The following is a 25,204-nucleotide window of genomic DNA, read 5'->3' on the forward strand; positions in this document are numbered from 1 at the left end:
AGGTCCAGCCCCTCGTCGGAGCACCATCATCACACCAGCACCGCGGTGGCCACTTTTTTTGGGTTGGGGGGGGGGGCATAAAACCGTGGGCCGAGCTTCTTGCGCTCCTCCACACTGAAGAAGGACTGAGTCAGATCTGACTGCGGCCAGACCCGGGGAATATAATAGCAACATGTGAGAAAAGCGGAGTCGCTATCGATTGAATACAAGCAACTTTATTGTGGCCACACCTTGTCAGGCGGACCACTTCTGGTTCACTCCCGGGCTTCTCTGTCGACGGTCTCCTGGATGACGTAGACGCTCCGCGAGGGGTTGATAAGGCTCTTGATGGCGGCGTTGTTGGCGATCGCCGTCCTCCACTCCTCCAGGTCTATGCTGCCGTCCTGTAATACACAGAAATGAATGAATGAATAAATACAAAAATGACAACAACATAATAATAAATAAATAATAATAACAAATAATAATAAAACGAAGGTGAGAAGGCTGCCTTGTTGGTGTCGGCTTTGAAGATGTCGTCGATGTTCTTGTCGAGGAGGGATTGCTTGGCGTTCGCGGCGAGATCGAGGAGCTCCTTCTTGTGGGCCAGCTTGCCCCGCTTGATGTGCTCCTTCGCGATCTTCTCCGCCACCGTGAACGTGATCTCTGTTGGCCCCTCCCCACCATCAGATCACCGCACGGCACGCACACGCAGGACCACACACGCACACGCGCAACCGCACACACAGGACCACACGACGCACAACACGATATCGGGTACCGAGGTAGCCGAGGAGCTCGGCCTTGGAGATGCGTCCGTTGTTGTCGAGGTCGATGGCCTTGAACACCAGCTCGGCCTTGTCCTGCTCCGATCCCTCGCACAGCACCGACACCCCGTAGATCAACTCGAACGGGTCCACTGCACGCACCGTGAAAGTTGTATTTATCTATTCATTACTTTTATTACCACTGTTTCGTTTTCATTATTATTTGCACTTTAAACCACTTTTTTGAGCATTTCAGTAATATTTGAATTAAATATAATACATATGCATATTTAGCATTTAATGCTAAATGGAGTACATATTAAATAGGAATGAAAATAAAAATATTAATATATAAATATATCGGTATAGGTGGGGGTACCTTTGCCGTCGTGGTTGGTGTCGAGGAGGTGGAAGGTGAGCTGGGCCTCGTCGTGGTTGAACAGCGGCTGGTGGTAGGTACGGTTGACCTCCTCCACCACCTTGAGGAACGGCTTCAGCGCGATGGGGGCCCTTGCTGTTGCCCTTGGCCTTGAAGGCCTCCATGAGCGCCGTCACCTCCTCCACCGACAGGTAGGTGCCGCTGGCCACTTCTGCCGCGCTCACCTCCTCCAGCCCCTTTGTCCCACCCCCCAACGCATTCAGCACCTTCTTCATCTTCTTTTCTTTTCTTCTACGTTTGTCTTCTTTTCTGCCCCTTCCGGAAAAAATAGATCTCATTTAGATGAAATAATCATGAAAACCGTGAAAAATGATAAATAAAAATATGCTTTTGTTTTTTTGTTAATGTTGCTATGTACAAGATTGTGTTCTTACAGCAGGGCACAGACGACATGGAGCTTCTTTCTCACTTCAGGCGAGAGAATTTCTCTGTGAGAAGGAAGGAAGATGATGATAGTTCACTGTGTGAGTTTCAACGAGCGAGGTGCAACGAAGAGAGAGTTGGGCGCACGAACCCACAACGTCGGCAGGCTCTCTGGGCGATGCGGCGCCTCCACCACGCAAGCCACCGTTGGGCAGCGTCACAATGCACTACGCACATCCAAGCGCATTTTAGTTGTGTGTTGTGTGTTGTGTGTTGTGTGTTATGTGGTTGGCGTGGAGGGCGTACGTCGTTGATGCGGGAGATCCATTCGAATTTCTCTTCGGCCGAAGAGGCCTGGAGGGTGATCTGGCCGCTGCTGTCGTCCATGCGCACGATGCAGAACACGAGCCCCTCGGCGTCGTTGCCGCTCCACAGCAGCACGTTGGTGATGGCGATCGGGCCGCTGCGAATCACGAACTTCTTCTTGCTCGCCTTCTTGAACATGTTGCCCTCCTCGGACGCGACGAGGAGCATGTCGTTGAAGAGGAACAGGTGGCCGTTCTTGACCTTGACCGGCGTCTTGGTGCCCACGAACACTTTCTTGAACGTGCCGTGCGCGACCAACCGACGATGCGGCGAGATCAGCTTCAGCGGCTGCCAGGCAAAGAGGAGGAACAGAGTAATGAGTCTTCAAACCAAGTGTGCGTGTGTCGTGTCGTGTCGTGTCGTGTCGTGTCGTTGCGTCGTGGATGATGTACCTCTTCGCCGGCGTTGGTGATGAAGTTGTTCTGAAGCTGGATCAGCTTGACCAGGTTTTCAGATTGTCGCTTCTTTTCGTTGATTTCTTCAGTGACCCACACCAGCACGAGCTTCCGGTCAGCTCACCGCACACACACCACCGCACACGCACACGGCACGATACGAAACACAAGGAGAGGGAGAAGCGGACCCAGCACGACTTCGGCGATGCGGGTGTAGCACTTGTCGAGCGCAGCGTAGTCGGGGTGGGTCGGCTCCGTGTGTTTGAGGATCTCCTTGAGCAGAAGCGGGTACTTGGTCACGCGCTGCATTGGTTTGATCAAATAGCTCTCCAGGTCGAGCAGATTGCACTCGGGCCTGTTTTTGATTTCCTGTTTTGTTTGGTGGCGATCAGTACGGTGTGTGCGGTCGTGTGTCGTGTGTCGTGTGTCGTGTGTCGTGTGTCGTGTGTCGTGTGTCGTGTGTCGTGTGTCGTGTGTCGTGTGTCGTGTGTCGTGTGTCGTGTGTCGTGTGTCGTGTGTCGTGTGTCGTGTGTCGTGTGTCGTGTGTCGTGTGTCGTGTGTCGTGTGTCGTGTGTCGTGTGTCGTGTGTCGTGTGTCGTGTGTCGTGTGAGGTGTTAGGTACCTCGAGCACTTGCTGGAGCTGGGGCTTGGCCTTCTTGAGCTCCTGCAGCCGCTCGATGGCGGCGGCCTGGTTGGCGCAGTACTCAAAGTACATCTTGAGGAAGTCCACGAATCGCGCGAAGCGCCGGCCCACGTCCTGCTCGGCCGCTGGCAACTCCTCGACGCCCTGGAGCGACGTGAGCAGCTCCTCGTTGAGCATCCGCAGCTGCTCGACGTTGGAGAACACCACCCCGATGTCCTCCACCGAGAACAGGCCCTGCGCGCGCAGCGGCTTCATCCACGCCTGGCCATCCATTTTGTTCGCAATAACGCGTCAGCGGACTAGAATGCACGGAATGCAACACGCACGACCGCACACGCACACGCACACACGCGCATGTGTGAACAAAGACGTGTACCTCGACGATGAGAGAGAGGTCGCGGAAGTAGGACTTCTCGGTGTGGATGAGTTCGTTGACGACGAGTTGTCGCAGCTCGCGCGGGCTGAGCGGCGTGGGCGGCACGCCGCCGGTGGCCGACGCGGCCGCGACAGAGCCCGCAGCGCCGCCGCCACAAATGCGGGTGATAGACACGTGGGCCAGAGGGTCGTCGAGTTCGCCGTCAGACAGGCCTGGCATTGATCACGCGTGTCATGAGTTGTCATCGCACGACACGCACGGCACACGCAACACGACGTGACACGCGCATACCTTCGTCAGTAAGCTTGCGACGCGGCGCGCCCTTGAGCTCGGCAGCGGCGCCGGCCGAGTTGCTGCGCTCCTTGCGCTCCTCGCTGCGTCGGATGGCCATGCCGGCGATATCGGTGCCCTTGCGCGGCCGCAGCGGCCGCTCCTGCGACCCGCACGCCGCGGGCGGCTGCTTCTTCGTGGCGCCGCGGGGCGACACCATCGACATCAGCGGATTCGACACATGCATCACCATCGACTGCGGCACATTCTTCTCGCTCACCGTCCGCTTCAGCATCTTATTGTTCTCCTTTTCTTTCTCCTTTTCCTTCTCTTTCTCCTTCTTCAGCTGTTGCTGCTGGTGTTGATGTTGTTGGTGGTGGAGCTGGTGGAGCTGGCCCTGGAGCTCGCGCGCCTTCTCCTCGACGTTGCGCTCGACGAGCGACGGCAGCGGGTAGCCGCCGCGCGGCGAGAGCGGCGACGCGTGGTGGTAGGCCGACGACGTGGGCGAACAGGAAGGTGACGACGACGTGGGGGATCCGGCGCTCGGCGCCGCAGGCGCGGTGATGACGGAGTGGTTGCGGGCGAGAGCGGTGTCGGCCGTGTTGCTGCGTCGGCGTCGGTCCTGCGATGGCGAGGCCGCGGGCGACGGGAACGACGCCGACGAGCCCAGCGGAATCTTAGGAATGCTTGGGCTACCGCTGCCGCTGCCGTCGCCGGAGCCGGGCGAGGGCAGATGGACCACGGCCGGCGTCGCGAGCAGCGGCTTGCGGGGCGGTGGCGGCGGCGGCGGATACGACGCCGGCAGCGGCGGCAGCGATAGTCCTTCGCCCAGCGCCAGCGGCGGCAACGACGGACCACCTGACGACGGCGACGGCGACGGCAACGAGTGCGACGACGACGACGTGGCCAGCGGCGACGCACAGGCGTAGGACGAGGAGGACGGCGACGACACCGGCGACGAACCAGGCGGCGTCGAGACGTATGTCGAAGAGTGGGGCGACGACGCGGGCGACGCGGCCTGCGGCGATCGCGCGCCTCCTGTCGTCAGGCTGCTCGACGGCTTGGGCGACGACGGTACGGGCGGCGGCGGCGCGCGCTTGTTGGGCGGCATGAGCGGCGGTGGCCGGTGGTAGGCGGTTGCGGCGGACGTGAGAGGCGATGAGGCCGCCGGGGAATAGGTGGGCGCGCTGCGGGGCGAGGTGGGCGGCGAGTGCAGGGGCAGGTGCGGCGTCGGCGGGGACGGCGGGCACGAGGGCAGGGTCGGCGACGACGCCGACAGACCGCGCGGGCTGCCGAGGCCGTTCTTGAGCGGCGGCGTTGGCCCGGCGGCAGCGGCGGTGGTGGGGCCGCTGCCCAGGCTGCCGGTGAGGGCGGCCGGGCCGCGCTTGCGGACGAGCTCGTTGACGAGATCGCCGTGGGAGACGTGGTGCTGCAGGGCACGGGCAGGGCCTGGGCCAGGCGCCTGGGTGTGTGCCCGCGGCGACATGGGCGACTCGGCGGCCTTTTGGGCTGCGTTTGCGACTGTCGAGTGCGCACGCGGCAACGAACGAACGAACGTGAGGAGGAAAGCGGAAAGAAGAAAGGGGGTGGGGGATGCGATACCTGATGTTGTTGGGGGCGGGGAGCTGGCGGCCAGCTTGGCCTCTCTGCTCTTGAAGAACATCATGTTGAAGCGATGATGTGATGCTAATCCGATTGAGATCAAAGAGGCCTTCAACGAGAGTCCACCTTCTGGACTAAAATGATGGAAACAAAATCGTCTTTGTAGAAGGGTGCCTCGATCTTGCTCCTCTCCACTTCTACGTCCTTTTTGTTTGTAAAAAAGTTGAATGGCTCACGGCGTCGGGGTGATGGTCCACCACTACTCCATCGCGCGTGACGCCCAGGTGACACCCGCAGAACCCGGAGGAAGGAGGCCCAGTTCGTCGCATGGTGCCATCACTCCCGCACCAGGAGTCACAGCTTCTTGAACGTCCGGAGTTTACATAATTTCCTTTGGGTTTTCTTTTCATTTCTGATCTCTTTATTTGAACCTCCACGCGTGGAATGAACGAGCTCTAGGGAGGTTGCGTCGCCTCAGAGGTCCTGCAGCCCACCATCTCTTCATCGTCTTCTTCGGCTGCTTTCTCCTTTTCCTTCTACTTCTACTTCTTCTTTTTGCATCAAGGCCAGAACGTGTTCATTCTCGTCCTTCTTCGTCGCCGGTGGGAATGGCCTCCATCATCGCTCGGGCGATTTGAAGCTCTACACGAAACAGAACATGCCGGTGTCAACAACAGATACATGAATATATATATATATATAATAAATAAATAAATATAAATATCATAAATAAAATGTGGGCACAAGAAGCCGTACCCGTGAGCAGGACTCGGAACTTGTCGGCATCAATCTCGAAGGAGTGCTTGGTGTGCTTGTCCTTCGAGTCCTCGTGCGTGCGGGCCTCGGGCGAGCTCACCGTGAGTGCGAGCTGGACCGCAGGCGCGTTGACATTCTGAACAACCAAGCAAATGAGTAAGAGAAATAAAACAAACAACAAATAATAATAATACAAATAAATAATAAATAATAAATAGGTACGTTGAGGTTGTGCGAGGACAGCAGGTAGTCCACTCGCCAATCGAGAGACTTGATGGTGTCCACTGGGTGGGCGGAAGATAGGGGGTTGGTGAGAAGACAAGAAACGGGTGCAGAGGAGGAGGAGGAAGAGTGAAGAATAGATAGAACGGCGGGACGAGCGTACGTCTGAGCGAGCGCGAGTGGAGCTTCTCCTGGAGCGCCTGCTTGCTCTCGGCGAAGGGACGCACAAGGGAGTCGCAGTTCTCTGCCATTCACACGTTTCATTTATTAGACTAACGGCACGCACACGCACGACACACGGCACACACGGCGCACACGACACACACCACCGCACACAAGCAATGCAAGGTCTCGATTTGAGAAGAAGGCTTACCCTTGGGGAGACCGAGCTGCTGAAGCTCAGTGACCAGCACTTGGTCGTCGACATTGTACTTGGCGCCGTTGGTGATGATGAAGTCCACCGCAGCGATGAGGGCCTTCACATCCGAATCAGCTGATACGCGCAACACAGCATTGCAGCTCGAGTCAACAACTACAGCCACCGCTTGGGCCAACAGCGGTTGCGTGCCGTGTGCGGTTGATGTGCGTGCCGTGTGTTGTGTGTGTGTTGTGTTGTGCGTGCGTGTGCGTGCGTGCGTGCGTGCGCACGTACAAATGCCAGACTTGGACGTGTGGGTGATCACCTTCTCGAACTGAGCAGCACGACGTGGCACGACCACCAGAAGCATGAGTGCTGAACTGTGGCGGCCGTGTGAGGAGGGAGGGGAGGTCGTACGTCGATGGTGCCAGTGAGGATGTGGGTGATGACCTCCTTGACGATGAATTTGATTCGCACGGACGAGATTTTCGAAAGGATTTCGATCTCCTTGAGGAGCCAGTCGGGCGCATCGAGCTCTCCGCAAAATCTGAAACGCTACGCAATTGATTTGGGGGGGGGCAATTAAATAAACAAAATGTCCATCAAACATGGCACAAACGAAGGCCTGCAGAAGAAGGAAGGGATCGCAGTACCATTTTGTGGAAAGCGCAAGAGAGATGGAGATGTAGCGACTGCAGGAAAAGGCGAAAGCAAAGCGAGCGCAATAAAACCTGAAATACTCTGCATTCCATGCCTTTTCTTATCATTATTATTATCTGCTCAATTTTTGGTCATTTTTTTGACAAGATGACGGAGAAGAAGCCTGCAGGGTGGTCCTCGTGGTTTTTTGGCTCCTCGAGCGGGTCTGCACCACCGCCGGCAGCAGCTGCCACGCCCACAAAGTCGGGCACCACCGGTAAATCGTCGTCTCAATCTGCTGCGGCACCATCGAGGCCGAAGCCGAATGTAGTGAAGGGCACCGCCGCCGGCCAACCGCAGCCGCCTCGAAAGAAATCATCTTCTTCATCGACGTCCTCTCAGGACGGCGAGGATGGCAAGACTGCTGCTGGCGGGAGCCTATTCGAGGGGATGGCCCTCAAGCCCAAACCCCAGGCCGCGGCCTTGTTCGAGGGTCTTGCCATCAAGGAAGAAGAAGAAGAAGAGACCACATCCACAACCACGTACGACCCCTGCTTGCTCTTTTATTGATTTTTACAAGTGTTGATTTATTTATTTATTGTGATTACTTTTTTTTGTGTTGATTTATTTCTTTACCTTTGGGCAACAGGGCCTCGGGTGGCGGCTCGTCTTCGTTTTCGTTCATCAACGAGGAGCCCCAGGGAGAAGAAGAAGATGAAGGTGAAGGCACGCGCTCTTCTTCTTCAACTCCTGCAGGCGCAGGCGGGTCGCCGGGCGGCGGGGCCGTGCGCAAGAGGAAGGCGGCCAAGCGGCCCGGCACGTACTACCAGGAGGGCGATCAGGTCAAGCCAGCCGCCGCTGCGGCCACGGCCGGTGCCACCAAGGCCTCACCTTCTTCTTCATCTTCTCCTTCATCTTCTTCTCCTTCACCAGCCTCACGCAAGGCAGAAGGTAAGCTAGCCGCATCTTCACGCGCAGGCCTTCTTGCTAAGTGTACTCAATTCGTGTTGCGTGTCGTGTCGTGTCGTGTCGTTGGTCGTGTCGTGTCGTTGGTCGTGTCGTGTCGTGTCGTGTCGTGTCGTGTCGTGTCGTGTCGTGTCGTGTCGTGTCGTGTCGTGTCGTGTCGTGTCGTGTCGTGTCGTGTCGTGTCGTGTCGTATGTCGCGTGCGTCGTGTGCTGCGTGCAGAAGCGAGGAGCGCCAAACAGCCGGCAACGACGCCGCGCAAGGAGGAGAGCGACAAGCGAAAGGACGAAAGCAAGGCGGCGGAGGAGGACACGTCGGCCAAACGCGAACGAGAAGAAGCGGCGAAGCGGCGGCAGAGGGAGAAGGAGGAGGAAGAACGAAAGCGACAAAGGCAGAAGGAAGAAGAAGAAGAACGAAAGCGACAGGAAAGCGAAGAAGATAGGGAGGAGGCCGCGAGGCAGCTGCAGCGCAGGAAGGAGGCGGACGAACGATCGAAGGGCTCGAGCCAGCCCGACAAGAAATACGAAAAGGTGATCGCGAACGCGAGACGGGAATTCGCTTCTTTGGACGCCGAGCGCGAATCGCTGACCCACCAGCAGAAGACCATCCTCAGCGAACAGCGGGAGCGAAACCGAGTCACGCTCAACGTGCGTGCCTTGGTTGTGTGTCGCGTGTGTCGCGTGTGTCGTCTCGAGTCTTACATTATTCACTCTTGTCCAGTTGCAAGAACAGCTGATCAAGCTGGATGCCGAGCAAGTGCAAGCGCTTCAGCTCGAGGACTTCGAACGAGCCGAGAAATTGAACGAAAAGATTGAAGGCACGCACGCACACTCGCATCCTTACTTGACCGCGCGCTCAAAGTTATTGTTTGATGTTGATGATTCTCTTCTGCACGTCAAACAAAATAGAGGTCAAGGAGGAGATGAAGAAGATCGCACGGCAGAAGCTGCAGTTCAGCCAACAGGTGCTGGTCTTGCATGTGAAGAGGGGCCAGGCGGCGCAGAAGGAAGCGCAGCTACGACGGAGCTTCATCGACAAGCTCAAGGAACTGAAGGTGCCCCCTCCCCAAATCAATTACTCACTCGCTGTCTTTCAGCACTAAATATATTGGCACACGCGCGTGTCGTGTCGTGTCGTGTCGTGTCGTGTGCGGTCTGATTACCGTGTGCACAGACGGAAGAGGAGGAACAGCTGGAAGCATTCAAGAGCCAGACGAGCAGCAAATTCTCGGAAGAGAAGGAGCGCATCCAGGCAAAGAAGAAGGGCATCCAGAAGCATCTCACGTGCGTTGACTCCTCCATGTCCTATTCTTCTCTCACTTAAGATGACAAATTTATTTATATATTTATATTTATGTTATAACATAAATATAAATACGGTGTCGTATTTATTAATAACATTACCTTGTGTTCCTTCAGTCACGTGCGCCTGGACCTGGAGATGTTGCTCAAGAGCGAAGAGACGGTGCACCAGTCCATCGCGTCCCAGGTTCGCCTTCAGCCCCCTCTCCTGTTCTCCGACTCGCTGTCCGCGCGCGCGCGCGCGCACACACACACACACACCACACAACGCGCGCACACACACCGCACGCACACACACCGCACGCACACACATGCGTGCGTGTACTAAACGCCACCGACAGACGCAGAGCTTCAAGGAGGACCTGCACAAGCTCAACCAAGATCGCGACGCCGTACAGGTCAGTAGCTCTGCTGCAGCTACTCTTCTGGCCTTGAATGAATGAATGAAAGACTGCTTACCTCGGCAGCTCTATACGTCTGGTGCGTGGTGTGTGTGTTGTGTGCCCGCACACGACAGACGGAGATCAAGGAGCTGATGCGGCTGCTGGCCCAGAAGCGGAAAGAGGAGGAAGAGCTGACCAGGCAGATCCACGGGCTGGAGCGGAACGTCGTGCAGGTGACCGACAGGTTCAAGAACGAGATGGAGCGGATCGGCATCGAGCGAGACGCCATCGCCAAGGACAACCACAAATACTCCCTCCAAATGGTGCGCCATCCATTATTATTTATTATTCTATTATTATTTTTTATTATTTATTTATTTGTAATTATTGTTATTTATTCGTTTTTATTATTATTTGTTATTTAGTTGTTTTTGAAAAATGGAAGGAAATATTATATTTAATATTATTTGGTGGTGTGCAGGAGGAGCTGAAGAAGGCGAAGCGGCAGCTGAAGGGCGAGGAGGCGAAGGACAGGGAGGCGGAGAAGCGCTTCCACGACGCGCTCACTGCGATCGAGGCCGAGCTGACCAACGAGCGCGCGGCGGTCGACAAACTCGAGCAGAAGGAGGACGAGCTGCGAAGGGCCAAGACCAACTACGAGGCCTTCGTCCGAATGGAGGCCGATCAAGAAGAGCAGGTGCGCCACGACACGACACGACACGACACGACACGCAACGATTCTCGTCGGCATGTAACTGTCGCGCGCGGACTTGCCTTTTTTCTCACTCGGGTCTGTGCCAAAACAACCACAGTTGTCTTCTGTGCGCGAGCAGACCTCGGCGTGCAGCGCGGCCATCACCCAACTCACCGCGCGAGTGCTCTCTCTGCAGCAGTACGCACAGCGCACGCACGCACGCACGCACACTCGCGATTTGATTTGATCACGCCGAGACGAGTTACGCATTAACGCGCGATGTGGGTGGGTGGGTGGGTGACAGGGAGATACACGGCGCCAATCAGCAAATTGTCGCCTTGGATGCTCGCATCCCCTCGCTTGAATCCGAGAAGAAACTCGCTGTGTCCGGTACCGCCACTATCGCATTCACACGACACGCACAACCGCACACGCACACGCACAACCGCACACGGCGCACACGCGGCTCACATCTGTTGTCTCGTCCAGGACGTAATTTCAAGGAGGCCAAGAGAATCGCCGAAGAGATGAAGACGGCCTCGGTACAGATTGAAGAGAGCAAGGACACCGTCGCTGCCCTCACGGAGCAGGTATGTGGCCATTGACGCATCATCGATCCGCGTGGCGTGTCCCTTTTCGCCGCTGTTGCCGTGATGCGACGCTGGCTGACATGCGACTCACCATGGCACGACACGACCAACGACACGACACGCAGCTTGAGACCTGCAAGGTCACTCTGTCGCAGCACAAGGAACAGTTCAAATCGCTCGACCAAGAGCTCAGTTCAGCCGAGAGCAAAGCCGGTACCGGCCTCTTCCACGACGCCACCAACGCCACACATGACCCACCGCGCGCGCCGCGCACACACACACACCACACACACACACACGCACAACACGCACACATGCGCACACACCACACTTCCCTAAGCAAGACGCGACTTTGTCTTGACTAAATTCGCGCGTGTGAAACCGACAGACAAGGTCAAGCTCCAGCGGCTCAAGGCCAAGGAGAAGGAGCTGCTCTCCAAGCTGGCCAGGTACCACGGCCAGGACGAGGAGACGGAGATGTCGGCGCTCGAGCTCGAGTCCTGCCAGGCCGAGATGGCCTCCCTCCGGCTGAAGTGGAACCTCCCCCAGCACGACGATGACGACAACGACGAAGCTCTCCGCGAGAGCGAAAGCGAAAGCAAACGAAAGAGTGAAGACGACAACGTTGCGAAGGTCGAGGAGACACCACTGGAATCAAAGAGCGCGAAAGCGAAAGCGACAAACGCGCCCCGGAGGCCGAGAGGGAAGACCAAAAGAGCGAAAGCGAAGAGCAGGGCGAGCGTGCGGACCCGGCGTTCGATGCGGCCGCGGCGGAAGAGGAGCTGAGGACCCTGGCCGCGCGCCTGGAGGTGTGGGAGGCCGAGCTCGAGCAGTGCGTGGCCAACGACGACTTTGACCGAGCTGACGAGGTCAACCAGGAGATCGAGCGGGCCAAGGCGCGGTCGGCCGTCCTCCAAGCGGCGCTCCCCGCGAGCAGCAGCTCCTCGAGTGATCCAGCGCCGACGCAAACGTCGAATTCGTCGCCTGACGAAGAGCCATCGGCCTTCGCCTCCATTCCTCGCGCTGAAGATGGCGGTGACGTCGGTGGCGGTGGCGATGATGGCGACGAGGCGTTTAAGTCCGATCGAGGTGTGGTCGAGGAAGAGGCTGATCAGCCGAGCGTGGAGCGGGAGGTGGAGGTGGAGGCCTCGGGTGACGATGGAGCGGACCAGGCCGGGTTCGCGTTTATCTCCGAAGAGGAAGAAGAGGCACCAAAGAACGAAGACGAAAACGAAAATGAAGACGAAGACGAAGACGAAGACGTTGGCGACGCAGAGCAAGCCGCTGCGGTGGTGGAAGAGGGCGCCGACTCGTCCTCCTCCTCCTCCTTCGCCTTCATGGCGCACGACGACAACGAAGAGGAAGGAGAGGAAGAGAAGAAGGACAATGTGGAGGAGTCAGAGAAGATCACGGACGAGGCGGCGCCAGCGGAGGAAGTGGAGCAGCTGCCACCGGTCGACACATCTGCGGCCTCGTTTGCGTTCATCATCGGAGACGACGAAGACGAGGACATCAGCCACAACAGCGACAACAACGACCACAAGGAGGAGGAGAGCGGTGGCCACGCCTTCTCCTTCATCGCCGCCAGCGAAGAAGAGGCAGCACCACCAGCACCAGCACCCACGGCAGACGCAGGCAAGGAAGAAGTGGAGGAGATCGAAGCAGGAGGAGGAGGAGAAGAGGGTGAGTCCTCGTCTGCCTTCTCCTTCATATCTTGAGTTGTTTCGACAAACAAAAACGAAATAGAATTTTGAACAAAACGGAGCTTGCGGCGACCTCGTTGCGTGGACACCCGCAAGCTGGTCTCCTCCCACAACACACAAGTAGTTGTGGGTAGCGTCGGCCCTTTGTTTTTGAACCACCACCCTCGGCCGAGGGAAGAAGCGGCGGCAGGCCGAGGTTCGAACTTTTTTGAACAACGACGATGCAGAGCGGTCTGGCCGCCTCGAGGCTGCCATCTCCACCACCATCACCGGTCAAGCCCGTGCCTCCCCGGCCACACCGCGCGACAACTGCCCCGCACCTGCGCGCACCACCGCCGGCACCAGCACTGCGGTGCCAGCCGCAGCCACCGCACCGCCCGCTGCGGGCCTATGACTCCGAGCTGCTCGTCACAACCACCAAAGAGCGAAGACGACAACAACTCGAGTGGAGCGAGGAAAAGAACGAAAGCGAAGGAGACAAAAACGAAGACGAAGCCGAGGAGGAGGCGCGACTGCAGGACCAGTTCTGGGGCGTCATCCCCGTACCTCTACCTCTAGTGCCCGCCACAGCACCCGTTGCCTACGTGCCGCGGCTCATCGTCGTGGAAACCGAGCCAGCCGGCCCAGCACACAACTTTCAAACTTTGGCGTCCCCAATACCAACCGCAACCTCAGAGACAAAGATGTCGTCAGCTCCGCCATCGATTCGAGTCGAGCAAGATGATGATGAAGAGGGCAACAACGCCGGCGAGGAGGTGGCGCCGGCCGTTCCCGTGCCCCCGCGCCCCGTGCTGCCCAAACGCCACTCGGCCGAGCCATCTCGCGCCAAGATTGGCGCTTGCACCTCGGTGCAGCCGGGGGCGGAGCCGGTCGTGGCCGTGCCCCCGCGACCCCTTCTCCCCAAGAAGCGGTCCACCACCCTCAACTCTTCGCCTCAGCTCCCCCGACCCACACCAGACCAAGAGGTACGCCATCTTCTCTTCTTTATTTATTTATTTATTTATTATTTTGTAGCAGTTCTCAGGTTTTTCGTTGTTTTTTATTTATTTATTTCAAGTGTGTAATGGTGTTATGTATTATTCATATTTGGTATTGAAATATTATAATAATAAATTACACGATTCGTAAAAAATAGGAGTTGGTGCCTGTGCCGGCGCGGCCGCGGTTGCCAACGCGAGGGATGGCGCGAAGCGATGGCGAGTTGATGCGGCCGATCTCGCCTCGGCCCGACGAGGCCGACCAACCCAAGGAGGAAGCCGGGCGCGGTGATGAAGACGACGAGGCAGAGCGGCGACAAAGCGATGAGGAGCGGCCGGCGCGACAGCGCGAGGAGGAGCTGAAGAGGCGGCAGCTGGAGCAGGAGCGGCTCGCGCCCTTCGCCCCAAAGCTTCTCTACTCCGACTCCTTCTACGCCGACCGCGAGAAGCAAAAAGAGGACAGTCTCGAAGAGGTATCGTGTGTCGTGTCGCGTGTCGCGTGTCGCGTGTCGCGTGTCGTGTGTCGTGTGTCGTGTGTGTCGTGTGTGTGTGCGATGGTGTGTGCGGTGTGCTGACATTTTTTAACGATTTTTTTAGCTCCGAGTGTGGCGTGAGGAGGAGAGGCGACAGGCGATCGAGCGGGAGAGGGAGAAGGCGGCCAAGGTGGTCAGCATCGACGAGCTCAACGTGCGGCCCGAGGGCGGCCAGCGGCAGATCAGGCGTTCGGTGAAGGACGACCACCACCACCGGGCCAAGGTGGTGAGCGAGGGCCGCGAGACGCTGCGACGCGAGGGCGTGCTACTGGTGCGCGCCATCGACGAGTTCAAGGGCAAGATGCTCCTCACACCCGACGCAGTCAGCAGCAAGAAGCGGAAGCAGCTGAAGTTCAAGCTCAACGACATCATCCGTGTCACAGCAGGTACGTTTCGTGTGCCGTGTGTGTCGTGTGTCGTGTGCGTGTGCCGTGTGCGTGTGCCGTGTCGTGTCTGATTCGCTAGTTGGTGTGGTGCTGTGCAGTGAATGTGGAAGAGGGCCTCTATTTTGGCACGCTGGAGAAGGGCGGCAAGGCCGGGTGGTTCCCTTCGTTCTATGTTGTCAATGTTGTCAAATGATCAAGTAGTACACACACATGTGCTTACCCACCACACCAGATGTGTGAAGAAGGTATCACGCCTCTTCTTGTGTGTTACATTGTTTATATAATTGCATTTAAAAAAGAAGGCAAGTGGCACGCCACACCATGCGTCGTGTTGTGAGTCAAAGTCTCGCCGTGTGCCGACAGTCACCACGTCCTGTTTGCACCCTCTGGAGGCACGTGCTGCCCAACTGTTAAAAGATGCTGAAGAAACGTGGCAAGAAATAGTACTAAAAAACAGCTGAAAGCTGCTGTGGTGATCCTCATTAGGTGTACCCGTACGCTTCATATGGAGCACTCGTGGAAGGCCGAGTGCCGATCAAACGACGAACTCATCTACACCCTCCGTTGTGCGCTCCTCCCTCTACATTATTCAGAGATTTGTTTTCGAAATGTGCTGATTTATATTTTTTGTGATTGAAATAATAAATAAATCAATAAATCAATAAAGCGTACGGGCTGGTGAAGTCGAAGCGGGTGGAGGCCGCCATGCGGGCGGTCGACCGGGGCCACTACTCCACCGATCCCGACCAGGCCTACTGCGACCGACCACACGGCATCGGCTGCTGTACGCTTGTGTCGTGTGTCGTGTGCCATGTGTGCCACTCACTCGCTTTCGTGTCTCCAGCACAAACCATCTCCGCACCGCACATGCACGCGATGTGCCTCGAGCTGCTTCTGGACCACGCCGTCCCTGGGTACTCCAAGCCTCTCTCCCGGTTCTCTTCTTCAGCCACAGACTCACAGCCCTTTTGCCCCCAAAATCCCGTGGCAGGGCCAAGGTGCTCGACGTCGGATCGGGGAGCGGCTACCTCACGGCGTGCCTCGGCCACTTGGTCGGCGACCAGGGCAAAGTCATCGGCATCGACAGGCACCAACACACACAACACACACACACAACACGCAACACACACCACAAAGCTGTCCTGTGCGTGTCGTGTCGTGCTGCGTTTGACGTGCGGCGTGTCGTGCGGCGTGTGGGGTGCGTAGAATTCCTGAACTGGTGGAGTGGGGAACGAACAACATCCGCAAGGACAGCCCGCAGCTGCTGGAGAAGCGCGTGGTGGAGATCCGCAACGTCGACGGCTGGGAGGGCGTCAAGGACGAGGCCCCCTTCGACGCCATCCACGTCGGCGCCGCGGCCGCCACCCTCCCGCAGCCCCTCGTCGACCAGTTGCGGGTGCGTGCGACCACCTTTTTCGGTTACAATGTAACAGACATTCACTTTTATTCGCATTCTGATTGGTTTGGCTGACGTCACATACCACCTTACACCACCTCTTCCCGCAGCCGGGCGGACGGCTCATCATCCCGGTGGGCCGGGACGACCAGGAACTGCTGCAGGTGGACAAGCAGGCCGATGGCTCGATCGTCCAGCAGCGCGTGCTCGGCGTCCGCTACGTGCCCCTCGTGCCCGGTCTCGCCCAATAATTAATAATAAATAATCCACCGCAGAGCAGCCGCCGCACGACACGACACACGACGCACGATACGACACTTCCTACGTATATAAATTGTTGCGTGCTCCGAACATAAAGCTGTACACATGTAAAGGTTGCCACACTCTCTTCTTTTCACTTCTCTATTCGCTGTTCTGCTGGACCGGCGGTGGCGCGGTGGAGTGCTGTTGTTGCTGCTGCTGTTGCTGTCGCATGGCGGCGGCGGCCATGGCCATGCGCGCAAGGACCTGGCTCTCAAAGTCGGCATGGCCCAGCCCCGCGGCGGCCGAGGGCGTCGAGCCAGCGGCCGCAGAGGCGGGAGTCGAAGTCGAAGGCCGATCGGCGCGGCTTGAGCAGCGCGAGGTGCGTACGATGATGAAGATGATGAAGCGGGTGGTGTCGAGGCTCGGCTCCGTCGCACGCGGCCGGTGAGCGGTGGTGGGAGTCGGGCGAGCGCGGCGTCGGCATCGGCGAGCGAGGCAAAGGTGGCCATCGCGCCGCCACCGCGACGGCGCACTGCCACCGCCAGCGGCGCGGGGCAGCCGGCACGCTCCAGCGCCGACCGCACCCCAGCCTCGTCGTCCCAGCCCTCCTTCTTGCCCCAGCGCAGCTTGACGACCACCTCCTCGTCAGAAGATGATGTGGATGATGATGGTGCCGCTACTCGATCTTGGGTTTGCTGCCTTCGCAGCTTCTCCTGTTGCATTTTGGCGGCGGTCTCCTCCTTGAGGCGGGCCATGCGGGCGGCGAGGCGCCGCTGGGCATCCAGCTCGTCGGCCCGCTGGCGCTTGAATGCATTCTCGCGCTCCTCGAGGGTCTGCTTGAGATTTCGTCGCTGCGCGTCCATCGTAGAGAGCTTGCGCTTGCGATTGAGCCGGGCCTGGATCAGGGCGTCGAAGGCTGCGCGAGCCTCAGGATCGCTCAGCACATCGTAGGCCTGCTGGAGTGCATGGAAGCGCTGGCCCGCCAGGGGATCATTGGGATTACGATCCGGATGGAATTTGAGCGCCTGCTTCTTGTAGGCCTTTGAGATCTGTGCCGCCGTGGCGCCCAGCTCGAGCCCCAACGTAGCGTAGTAGTCCTCTCCATCCTTCCCCTCGCCTCCTCCCGCCTTTGATGCCATTGCGATTTGATTCGATTTTTTTGGGCTTTTTCTGTTTTACTTTTTATTTTTCTTGGCCTTTTCAGTCTTCGTAAGGTGGCGGTCCAGCGTGGCTTCCGCTTTGGCAGAGATTGCGAGCCACCGCCCTAGCGATGGTTGAGCCGTGGGCGATGCGCGAGGGTTGTTTGGGGCTCAGAACGCAATGAACGCAATGTGGCCGGCGGCTCTGAGGCAACGCCTGCTTTCATCTATCCAAGCTTTGGGCTCGCCTCGCGCAAGAGAAAGTTCTCTCGATGCCAGATAGACGACGGCTCTGTTCGTTGTCGCCACCTTGTTGGCGTGGCCTTTCGCGCCCGGAGGCAACCCCGTTTTGTCTCGTGGCGCAACAACTCGGGCTCGCCTCTTCACGCCGTGGGATCGCGTGGATTTCGCGTAGCCGACGCAGATCCTTGCGGTTTGCAACAGATTAATTGGTTATTATGCCGAAATTTCGAGTGTTACGGAGTGACCATTGGTCGGGCCTTGGCGGCTCCGGTGCAGCGAAGTGCGTGGCGTTCGTTTTCGTTCTTTTTTATTGCTGTATTTTTTGTTTGCTTTCGATTATTGTGGCTCTGTGGGTCTCTCGCCTCTCTCGCCGCCCAGAAGCAACCAGACACACTTTCGGTTCAACACCAACAACACACCCGCACCACCACCGGCACACAACCTGCGCCTTGTCGCGTGGCCTCATCTTCTCTCTTCCGTTCTGTTAAACGGACGCGCGCCGCCGGATCGAGCCGACCGCGAATCGATTTCACCTTCAGCCTCTCGCCTCGTCTTCATCGTCTGAGAGCTGAGAGAGAAGACCCCACGGCCGCCGCCAGCTTCTGGCCCCCCGGGTGCCTCATCTTGTACAAACGAAAATCTGCGACCACCGCCGAAGAAGTAACACCAACATCATCCGTACCGACGTAGAAGAAGAGAACGAGACGAAGGCCGAGAAGAAGATGTCCGCAGCCAGCACGACCAGCCTCCCTTCAACAGCGGTCCCCACGTCGCCGGCGCCGTTCGAGGCCTTCCTGACGTCCCTTGGGGCCGGCCGTTCTGCGAACAGAGCCGCGGCAGCCACCACCACATCTGCGTCACCGGCATCACCATCGACGACTTCATCATCGACCAAGATGGCAGCCGTCGCAGTCAACGCCCAGTCCACCCTGTCAGATGGCGTTTCTTCTACACCGCTGCCGACTCCATCTTCTTCCTCCCCGACCCAGCACCACATCTCCACTCCCTCTTCCACGAACCCAGCCCCGGCCCTCGCCTCCTCGTCTTCATCATCCTCTACCTTGCCGGCCTCAGCCGCCGCTACTTCCGGTGTCACCGCCAGCGCCGCCGGCAGTGGTGCCACGGAGAAGGCCGGGGAAGGTCGGACGAGTTCTCCCCTCGTCGAGGGCACGAATCCCGCCGCCGCCAATTCAACAACGGCCGCCGCTACACGACATGAAGATGACGTGAAGATGAACGTCGTCGATGAGGTGACGGGCTTGCTGCTACTGAGCACGACTGCTACGAGTAGCGGGACGGGCGCGGGTCAGACGCCGTCGCCGCCCCCTCAGCAGCAGCAGCAGCAGCCGCCGTTCGACGTGACGAGTAGCAGCGGTCGCGAGGCGCTACTCCTCCGGTTCCTTCAGCTTCTGCCGAGCACGCTCGACCTCCAGCAGCCGCTCAACCAGCCGTCGCCCACCATGAACGGCACCAGCAGTGCGAGCGAGGCGGAGACGACCAGCAGGGCCTGCCAGCAGCTCGTGTCGGAGGTGGTGACGGCCCTGCGGCTGTGGGTCATGCAGCAGCCCCTCACCCTGGGCCGACCGCTGGGCGACGACAACCCGTCGCTCTTCGCCCTCCTGCGTCCGCAGCTGCGTCAGCTCCACTGGTGGCGAGCGCCGCAGGGTCACGCCGTCGCATCTACGTCTTCTTCGTCGGTGGCGCCCCCGCACTACCCCACCTCGGCTGCCTCGCCTCCGCCAGAGCCGCCCGTCGGGGTACGCTGCCAGCTCTCTTCTGCCTCTACACGCTTTCTTGTTGTGGTGGGTACTCGCGACACCAAAATTTCAGAAATGTTGGGGCAAAAGGAGGCCACATTCTCGAAATTTTTTATATTGCCCGACACCGGACTGGTGTGTGGTGCCCACACAAGCCCCTCATGGCGTGGTGCCACTTGCGTGCGCTTCGTCGACCGCTTCTCTCAGCCAAATTAGCGCTTTTCTGGCGCAAGGCGACGACACCGTCATGCCACACTCGTTTCAATGTTGTTGCCACTCGTGTTGGTGACACAATAAGCCCCAAATTAGTCCAAGTCCTCGGGACTAAAATGGACAAGACGACCCACGGCGTACGCCGTCAAAGTCGGCCTCGACGGTCTTTTTGGTTCGTTTGTTTACCGACCGCCAGCTGCTGGCTCCGGTCACCACCTTCACCTCCGGAACGCACGCTGGATCACCGGGCAAGCCCAATTGTACTCTTGCATTTCCCTCTCTTCGCCCAATTCGCCGACATTTGCAGTCAATCTTTTGCATTCCCGTTTGACGGCAATCAAAATTGAGTTGCTTTCTCCATCTCCTTCTTCATCTTGGTCGTGCCCCGCACACAGCCCGCCAGCAAGCCTCGCGCTTCTTACTCCTTCATCTCTTATACATCCGATTAAGAGTTGCAAAGATTCATGAACTCAACCTTAGCTTCTCTCTCTCGCAACGCAGGACGACCTGCTCGCCTTGGCGTGGGGCAACCGAGCCTGGCAGCCCCCGGTGGCGGCCAGCCCCGCTGCCGCGGCTGTCGGGCAGCACAAGACCGAGGAGGGCTCGCCGACCCTCTCCTCGCCGGGTCTCGCCACCTCGCCCGCCCGCGGACTCACCGTGCCGCTGGTCAAGGTCGAGCAGCACAACAACGTCGGCGTCGCTGCCCACCCGGGTGGTGCCAACAACGGCGCCTTCGCCCGAGCGCAGCACCACCCCGCCGGCCCGACTGGCGCGGTGATCGGCACGATCAAGGTGCCCGGGCCGATGCCGGTGGCGGGTCCGACCAACAGCAACGAGGGCTTCGAGTTCAACGAGAACGACAGCGCGGCCCCGCACAGCAGCGCCGTCGCCGTGCTTAGCAAGCGGCGTCGCAGCATGGACGCCTCATTCGAGGCGGCCGGCGGTCACCTGCTGGGCCGTCCGCCCGTCCGAGACCAGGCCCTGCGCAAGCGTCGGAAGAGCGTCATCGACCGCACGACGACCGGCAGCGTGCGCTCGGAGGAGACCACCACCGCGCCCGCGCCGCGCGAAATGCGCAAGCGCAAGGCCTCTCTGCCGCCGTCGACCGCGCCCAACCCCAACGGCGCCGGCCTCGGCGACGACGGCTCGCTCTCGCCCAAGAAGACCAAGTTTGACGATGAGGACTACATCGACACGGGCCGGGAGTCGGGCGGCGGCGACAAGGACAAGGAGGGCCAGCGCGACGTGGCCGACTCAGCCACGCCGATCCGCGGCATCCGGGGCCGAGGCAGGGGCCGAGGCACGCGGGGCATGAAGGCGCGCGGTGGCCGGGGTGGACGCAGTGGCGGCAACAGCAGCGCGCACAGCGAGAAGGACCTTGACGGCGTGCCCAAGACCAAGTACGGCAGCCATCTCCTTTTGCGCGCGCGCGCGTGTCGTGTATGTCGCGTTACGTGTGGTGGGGCTAACCAGGTTCTTGCTTTGTTGGTGTGCGATTCGACAGGGCAAGAAAGCCGGAGAGTTGTCACAGGTGCAAGAACAAGAAGGAGTTTTGGGTGGGCTGCCCGCTTGTTGCCTCGCACAAGTACTGTCGCGGCTGCGTCGTCCGACACTTCAGCATCGACTACGATGACTTCAGGTCCGGCCCTTTTCTTTATTATTTATTTCTACCCTTTTGTATTTATTTAGACACCTTTTTCTTATTGAGAATAATTATTAATAGTTAAAATTTCTTTTTTTTTTACAGGGCGAACCCGGAGAACTATTGGACCGACGGCTGCCCGATCTGCCACCTGACGTGTCCGTGCATCGGCTGCGTGCGGAAGAAGAAGAACGGACAGAGCGGCGGAGCGGAGGACGACAAGGTCGACATTGAGAAGGACGAGGACGACGAGGTCGGCGATCCCGACGAGGACGAGGACGACGATGGCGCCGACGGCTACGATGAAGAGGGCGATGGCGACGAGGAAGACGACGTGCACGTCGACGTAGACAACGACGACGACGACGACGAGGACGAGATGAGCGAGGAGCGGAGCGCCGAGAGCCTGATCGAGGTGAGGTGGTCGGCCCTCAAGCGACAGCTCGACGTCAAGGACGCGGCCGCAGCGGCCGACAGCACCGGCACCGGCCAGCACCTGCCGGTCAAGAAACGCATGAGCCGCATGCGCTCCAACTCGTTCGCCAACGGCGGCGGCCCCTCGTCGCGCAGCGGGTCGTCGTCGTCATCGTCGTCGTTCCTCGACGAGCCCTACACGCCGCAGCAGACCCACCAGCAGCCGCCGCGAAAGCGCGCTCCGCGGCTCCGCTCCTATTCGACGTCGCACTGCGAGCCCAAGCCCTCGGCCGTCGCGGCCATGAACCCGGAGGACTACCTCGGTCGCACGGGAGCCGGTAACGTCCTGGCCGCGCGATACAGCTCGCCCATGCGCCGCGGCTCGCGCGGCTTCAACTCCCGGGCCAACCACTAGAGCGTAGAGCCCTGGCCTCGCCTCGGGGGCAATCGATCCATCCACAACAACGACGACGACCACAACACGCACGCGCGCGTACACCGACTCAGCGCGCCACAAAAAAAAAGAGAGCGAGAGGAGATGGGCTGGCTGGACGGACGATGGTGGGAGGAGGAGGAGAGAGAGAGACTGTAAGATATCTACAACGCATCGAGCGAGGGACTGGCCCGGGAGCGAGAGGAGGGAAAGGCGCGCACCGATCCCACTTCGATCTTCTTCACCTGCTGGTCCTGCTTCGTGTTTGTGGGGCGCGTGGTCGACATTTTTTGCTGACGTGTACAAACTATTTAAAAAATACAACTATTGTCGACAAAAAGTCGTTTCGCGTCGTGCCAGCTGGCCCGTAAGATGGAGATGGAGGGGGATGAGGTGGAGCTGGATGCCCTGCGGAAGCGCTACTCGCGACAGCAGCTGGAGGAGGCCAACGTGGAGGAGATCCCGTTCAGCGAGCTCATGGCCATGGAGGTCTTGAGCCAGGCCGACATACTCGGCTTTCAGGAGAAGGGCTTCCTCGTGGTGAAGGACGTCCTCACCGAACCACAATGCCGCATCATCGAACGACGCATGGTCGAGGTAGTTCCCTCTTCTGTGTCGTGCTTATTTTTATTTATTTAATACTGTTAGTAGCGCTACAGGGCCTGCACTAAACCGACATGTAACCATGTTATATTGTTTTGTTTACTTGGTGACAGACGATGAACCTGAGCCTGTTTGCAGCCGAGGACTTCAAGCTCATTGAGGGGGACACCTACAGCGTGCTCATTAACTCTCACGATCAGCTGGCCTTGCTCCGCAATCCACACTGCACCAAAAAGTTGCTCAACGACAACAAGACGAGGTCGGTCAACTGCCCACACGCAAGTGCTCCCGTTTGCTGATGCCTTCTTCATGATGATGACGCGCCCAGGAGGCCGCACGTGTCCAAGGTGCATGGGCACTGGAACCTGTACTGGCTGCCCGAGATGCAGACTATCGTCAACTCCAACCCTAAAGTGCGTTCTAGGGCCTCTCTAATCAATGCTATTCAGGGGTTGACGATGCTCCTCACGTCATGGACCAGATCTACACAGTGCACCGCCAGCTCTACGGCAAGTACCAGCTGCGAAGCAGTCTGAACACGATCGGCCTGAAACCGCCAACTTCGTTGGACATGCCAGCCCTCGCCTTTGATGCCCCGCTCTACGAAGACACCTCCCACACCAACGAATGCTGTACGCCTCTTCTGCATTCCTATATGTTCTAGAAAATGTTGGCGTATGTGTAAGAGATTTACAATGTGGTATTACAGTGGAAAGAAGCATCAAGAGTATCGTATGCCTGCGGTCCCCCAACGACGTTGAGCCTCGGGACAGGTTAGTATCTCTCTCTCTCACATCCAACCTGGTGCTGTTCACTCATTCAGACTTGGTGGTTACACAGTGGGACGTTTGAACTGGTGGAGTCCTTTCACCTGTACTTCGAGCTGGCGGCCGCCTTCCTCGACCCGGAGACGGGCTACCCCGACTGCCGCCTGCCTGTGGAGGACCCGCTCGGTCGGGCTATCGCCCACCTCGACCTTCCGGCGCTCAACCTCTACATCCGCATGTACACCTTCATCCAGCGCTTCAACGTACGACCAAACACGCCCGTCCCCTCCATGACCTCGACCGCCCAGGAGCTCTGGCCCTTCGCCACCACATCATCTTCATCATCGTCGTCCTCACTCTCGCTATCACCATCGTCGGCCTCAGCTGCGTCGGCGATCCCAGCGGGCGACGCAGCCTGGACCCAGCACGCGGAGATGTGGAGCCACGCCCTGCAGACCTACCACGGCTCGGCCCGGCGCATCGGAGTGCCGGAGGTGGCGCGGCAGCTGCGATGGACCGTGGTGCCGCTATCGGCCGGGAGCCTGCTGGCCCGCGACGCCCGCACGCCGTACCGCACCCTGCGCAACCTGTCGGCGCGGGCGCCTTTCTCTACGCCTACTGCACCATGTCCAAGATCACCAACGAGGCGCTCTACTACGGGAGCGACGACTGGAAGACGCTGGGCAAGTGCAACCGCAACATCCAAGGTTATCTTTTTCTGCACATACCACCGCACACGCGTGCGCACGCAGGACACACACACGACACACGCCACGAGGTCTAAATGATATGTTCGAAACAGGAGCGCACAAGGACTCGAAGAGCTTCAACGAGCTCGAGCTCGAGCTGTTCGAGAAGCACTACCACAAAGGCTACTCGCGGCTATACACATATGGCACGTCCTCCTTCGCTCTAAGGCTTCTCTTTACCCAGCTCCAGCTCACCTTGGTCGTGTCGGGGTTGTGTGCCTGTTGTTGTGATGCCTGTATGTTGTGCAGATGGGGTGTACAATCACTTCCGGCAGGACAACCTGCTGTCGAAGGCGCTCTGGGGGTGGGACTTCCGCAAGCCGGCCATGTTCAAGTGGTCCGCCTACGCCGAACCGGGTGCTGCCGACCTTCCCAAGCGCTCCCAGGGCTCATCCACCGCCGCCTGCGACGTGCCTTCGCCCGATCCGCTCTGTAGCTGGGAGTCCTCGCCGCCCCCAAGCGGGACTGTATCGGCCACGATGGCCACATCATCACCAATCGGCACCAAGCGCCCGCGAGGCGACGCCGCTGACGCCAAGCCGGCGAAGAGGTTGGCGAAGAGGACAACGAAGAGGAGCGCCAAGGCCAAGGCCACCGCCGAGTCGGCCGGATCGCCGCTGCTCTTCGAGAGCCAGCCCAGCGCCGGCGCCAGCGAATGGCGGGCCGTGCGCGGCAGTCCAGCCGGCGCGGACCATGGTAGGGGCCTAAGCTTCGACGACGACAACCGAACGAAAGCCACCACGACCGAGGCCAAGACGAGAGGTCTTCTTCAGCGAAGGGACAGCACAGGCGCAGGGGAGGTGGTCGCGTCGGCGTCGAAGAAGCCGCGGCTGACGACCACCAAACGAACGGCCGCCTCGCCTGCGCCGTCGCACTCGCAGTTGTCACCGTCATCGCCG

General features: G+C 58.9%; 9 protein-coding genes across 9 annotated transcripts; 5 read left to right on the forward strand and 4 right to left on the reverse strand.

The window, feature by feature from the left end:
- Positions 1-254: 254 nt before the first annotated feature.
- ACA1_112010 (EF hand domain containing protein) lies at positions 255-1,400 on the reverse strand (the record flags this gene model as incomplete). The annotated part of the gene is given in 5 exon segments (XM_004341988.1): positions 255-375; positions 474-645; positions 761-898; positions 1,126-1,225; positions 1,236-1,400. 5 exon segments carry the CDS (start codon positions 1,398-1,400, stop codon positions 255-257), a joined length of 696 nt encoding a protein of 231 aa, XP_004342037.1.
- Positions 1,401-1,590: 190 nt separating this feature from the next.
- Positions 1,591-5,264, reverse strand: ACA1_112020 (RhoGEF domain containing protein; the record flags this gene model as incomplete). Its single annotated transcript, XM_004341989.1, has 9 exons — positions 1,591-1,613; positions 1,700-1,775; positions 1,855-2,202; positions 2,307-2,428; positions 2,498-2,678; positions 2,932-3,213; positions 3,329-3,540; positions 3,620-5,119; positions 5,201-5,264. The coding sequence occupies 9 exons, from the start codon at positions 5,262-5,264 to the stop codon at positions 1,591-1,593; spliced, it is 2,808 nt and encodes a 935-aa protein (XP_004342038.1).
- A 513-nt stretch (positions 5,265-5,777) lies between these two features.
- Positions 5,778-7,288, reverse strand: ACA1_112030 (uncharacterized protein; the record flags this gene model as incomplete). Its single annotated transcript, XM_004341990.1, has 8 exons — positions 5,778-5,842; positions 5,957-6,092; positions 6,179-6,240; positions 6,342-6,422; positions 6,552-6,671; positions 6,831-6,870; positions 6,954-7,091; positions 7,277-7,288. The coding sequence occupies 8 exons, from the start codon at positions 7,286-7,288 to the stop codon at positions 5,778-5,780; spliced, it is 654 nt and encodes a 217-aa protein (XP_004342039.1).
- Positions 7,289-7,625: 337 nt separating this feature from the next.
- On the forward strand, positions 7,626-12,825 carry ACA1_112040 (uncharacterized protein; the record flags this gene model as incomplete). Its single annotated transcript, XM_004341991.1, has 16 exons — positions 7,626-7,717; positions 7,825-7,895; positions 7,932-8,048; positions 8,362-8,786; positions 8,860-9,193; positions 9,313-9,422; positions 9,558-9,627; positions 9,782-9,832; positions 9,958-10,146; positions 10,305-10,520; positions 10,657-10,715; positions 10,826-10,907; positions 11,007-11,107; positions 11,233-11,320; positions 11,496-11,717; positions 11,741-12,825. The coding sequence occupies 16 exons, from the start codon at positions 7,626-7,628 to the stop codon at positions 12,823-12,825; spliced, it is 3,312 nt and encodes a 1,103-aa protein (XP_004342040.1).
- Positions 12,826-13,031: 206 nt separating this feature from the next.
- On the forward strand, positions 13,032-14,899 carry ACA1_112050 (variant sh3 domain containing protein; the record flags this gene model as incomplete). The annotated part of the gene is made up of 4 exons (XM_004341992.1): positions 13,032-13,775; positions 13,946-14,260; positions 14,385-14,706; positions 14,805-14,899. The coding sequence occupies 4 exons, from the start codon at positions 13,032-13,034 to the stop codon at positions 14,897-14,899; spliced, it is 1,476 nt and encodes a 491-aa protein (XP_004342041.1).
- A 312-nt stretch (positions 14,900-15,211) lies between these two features.
- On the forward strand, positions 15,212-16,353 carry ACA1_112060 (O-methyltransferase, putative; the record flags this gene model as incomplete). The annotated part of the gene is made up of 6 exons (XM_004341993.1): positions 15,212-15,272; positions 15,374-15,490; positions 15,551-15,620; positions 15,698-15,742; positions 15,913-16,102; positions 16,213-16,353. 6 exons carry the CDS (start codon positions 15,212-15,214, stop codon positions 16,351-16,353), a joined length of 624 nt encoding a protein of 207 aa, XP_004342042.1.
- A 151-nt stretch (positions 16,354-16,504) lies between these two features.
- ACA1_112070 (DnaJ) lies at positions 16,505-17,484 on the reverse strand (the record flags this gene model as incomplete). The annotated part of the gene is made up of 2 exons (XM_004341994.1): positions 16,505-16,709; positions 16,733-17,484. The coding sequence occupies 2 exons, from the start codon at positions 17,482-17,484 to the stop codon at positions 16,505-16,507; spliced, it is 957 nt and encodes a 318-aa protein (XP_004342043.1).
- A 965-nt stretch (positions 17,485-18,449) lies between these two features.
- Positions 18,450-22,168, forward strand: ACA1_112080 (uncharacterized protein; the record flags this gene model as incomplete). Its single annotated transcript, XM_004341995.1, has 4 exons — positions 18,450-19,484; positions 20,199-21,097; positions 21,202-21,336; positions 21,445-22,168. 4 exons carry the CDS (start codon positions 18,450-18,452, stop codon positions 22,166-22,168), a joined length of 2,793 nt encoding a protein of 930 aa, XP_004342044.1.
- Positions 22,169-22,564: 396 nt separating this feature from the next.
- Positions 22,565-25,013, forward strand: ACA1_112090 (uncharacterized protein; the record flags this gene model as incomplete). Its single annotated transcript, XM_004341996.1, is given in 10 exon segments — positions 22,565-22,786; positions 22,903-23,048; positions 23,118-23,202; positions 23,271-23,421; positions 23,499-23,562; positions 23,630-24,077; positions 24,098-24,263; positions 24,359-24,520; positions 24,555-24,970; positions 24,987-25,013. 10 exon segments carry the CDS (start codon positions 22,565-22,567, stop codon positions 25,011-25,013), a joined length of 1,887 nt encoding a protein of 628 aa, XP_004342045.1.
- Positions 25,014-25,204: the final 191 nt, after the last annotated feature.

This window comes from Acanthamoeba castellanii (genome assembly GCF_000313135.1).
Source record: "Acanthamoeba castellanii str. Neff unplaced genomic scaffold scf7180000084669, whole genome shotgun sequence".
Classification (NCBI taxonomy): domain Eukaryota; phylum Discosea; order Longamoebia; family Acanthamoebidae; genus Acanthamoeba; species Acanthamoeba castellanii.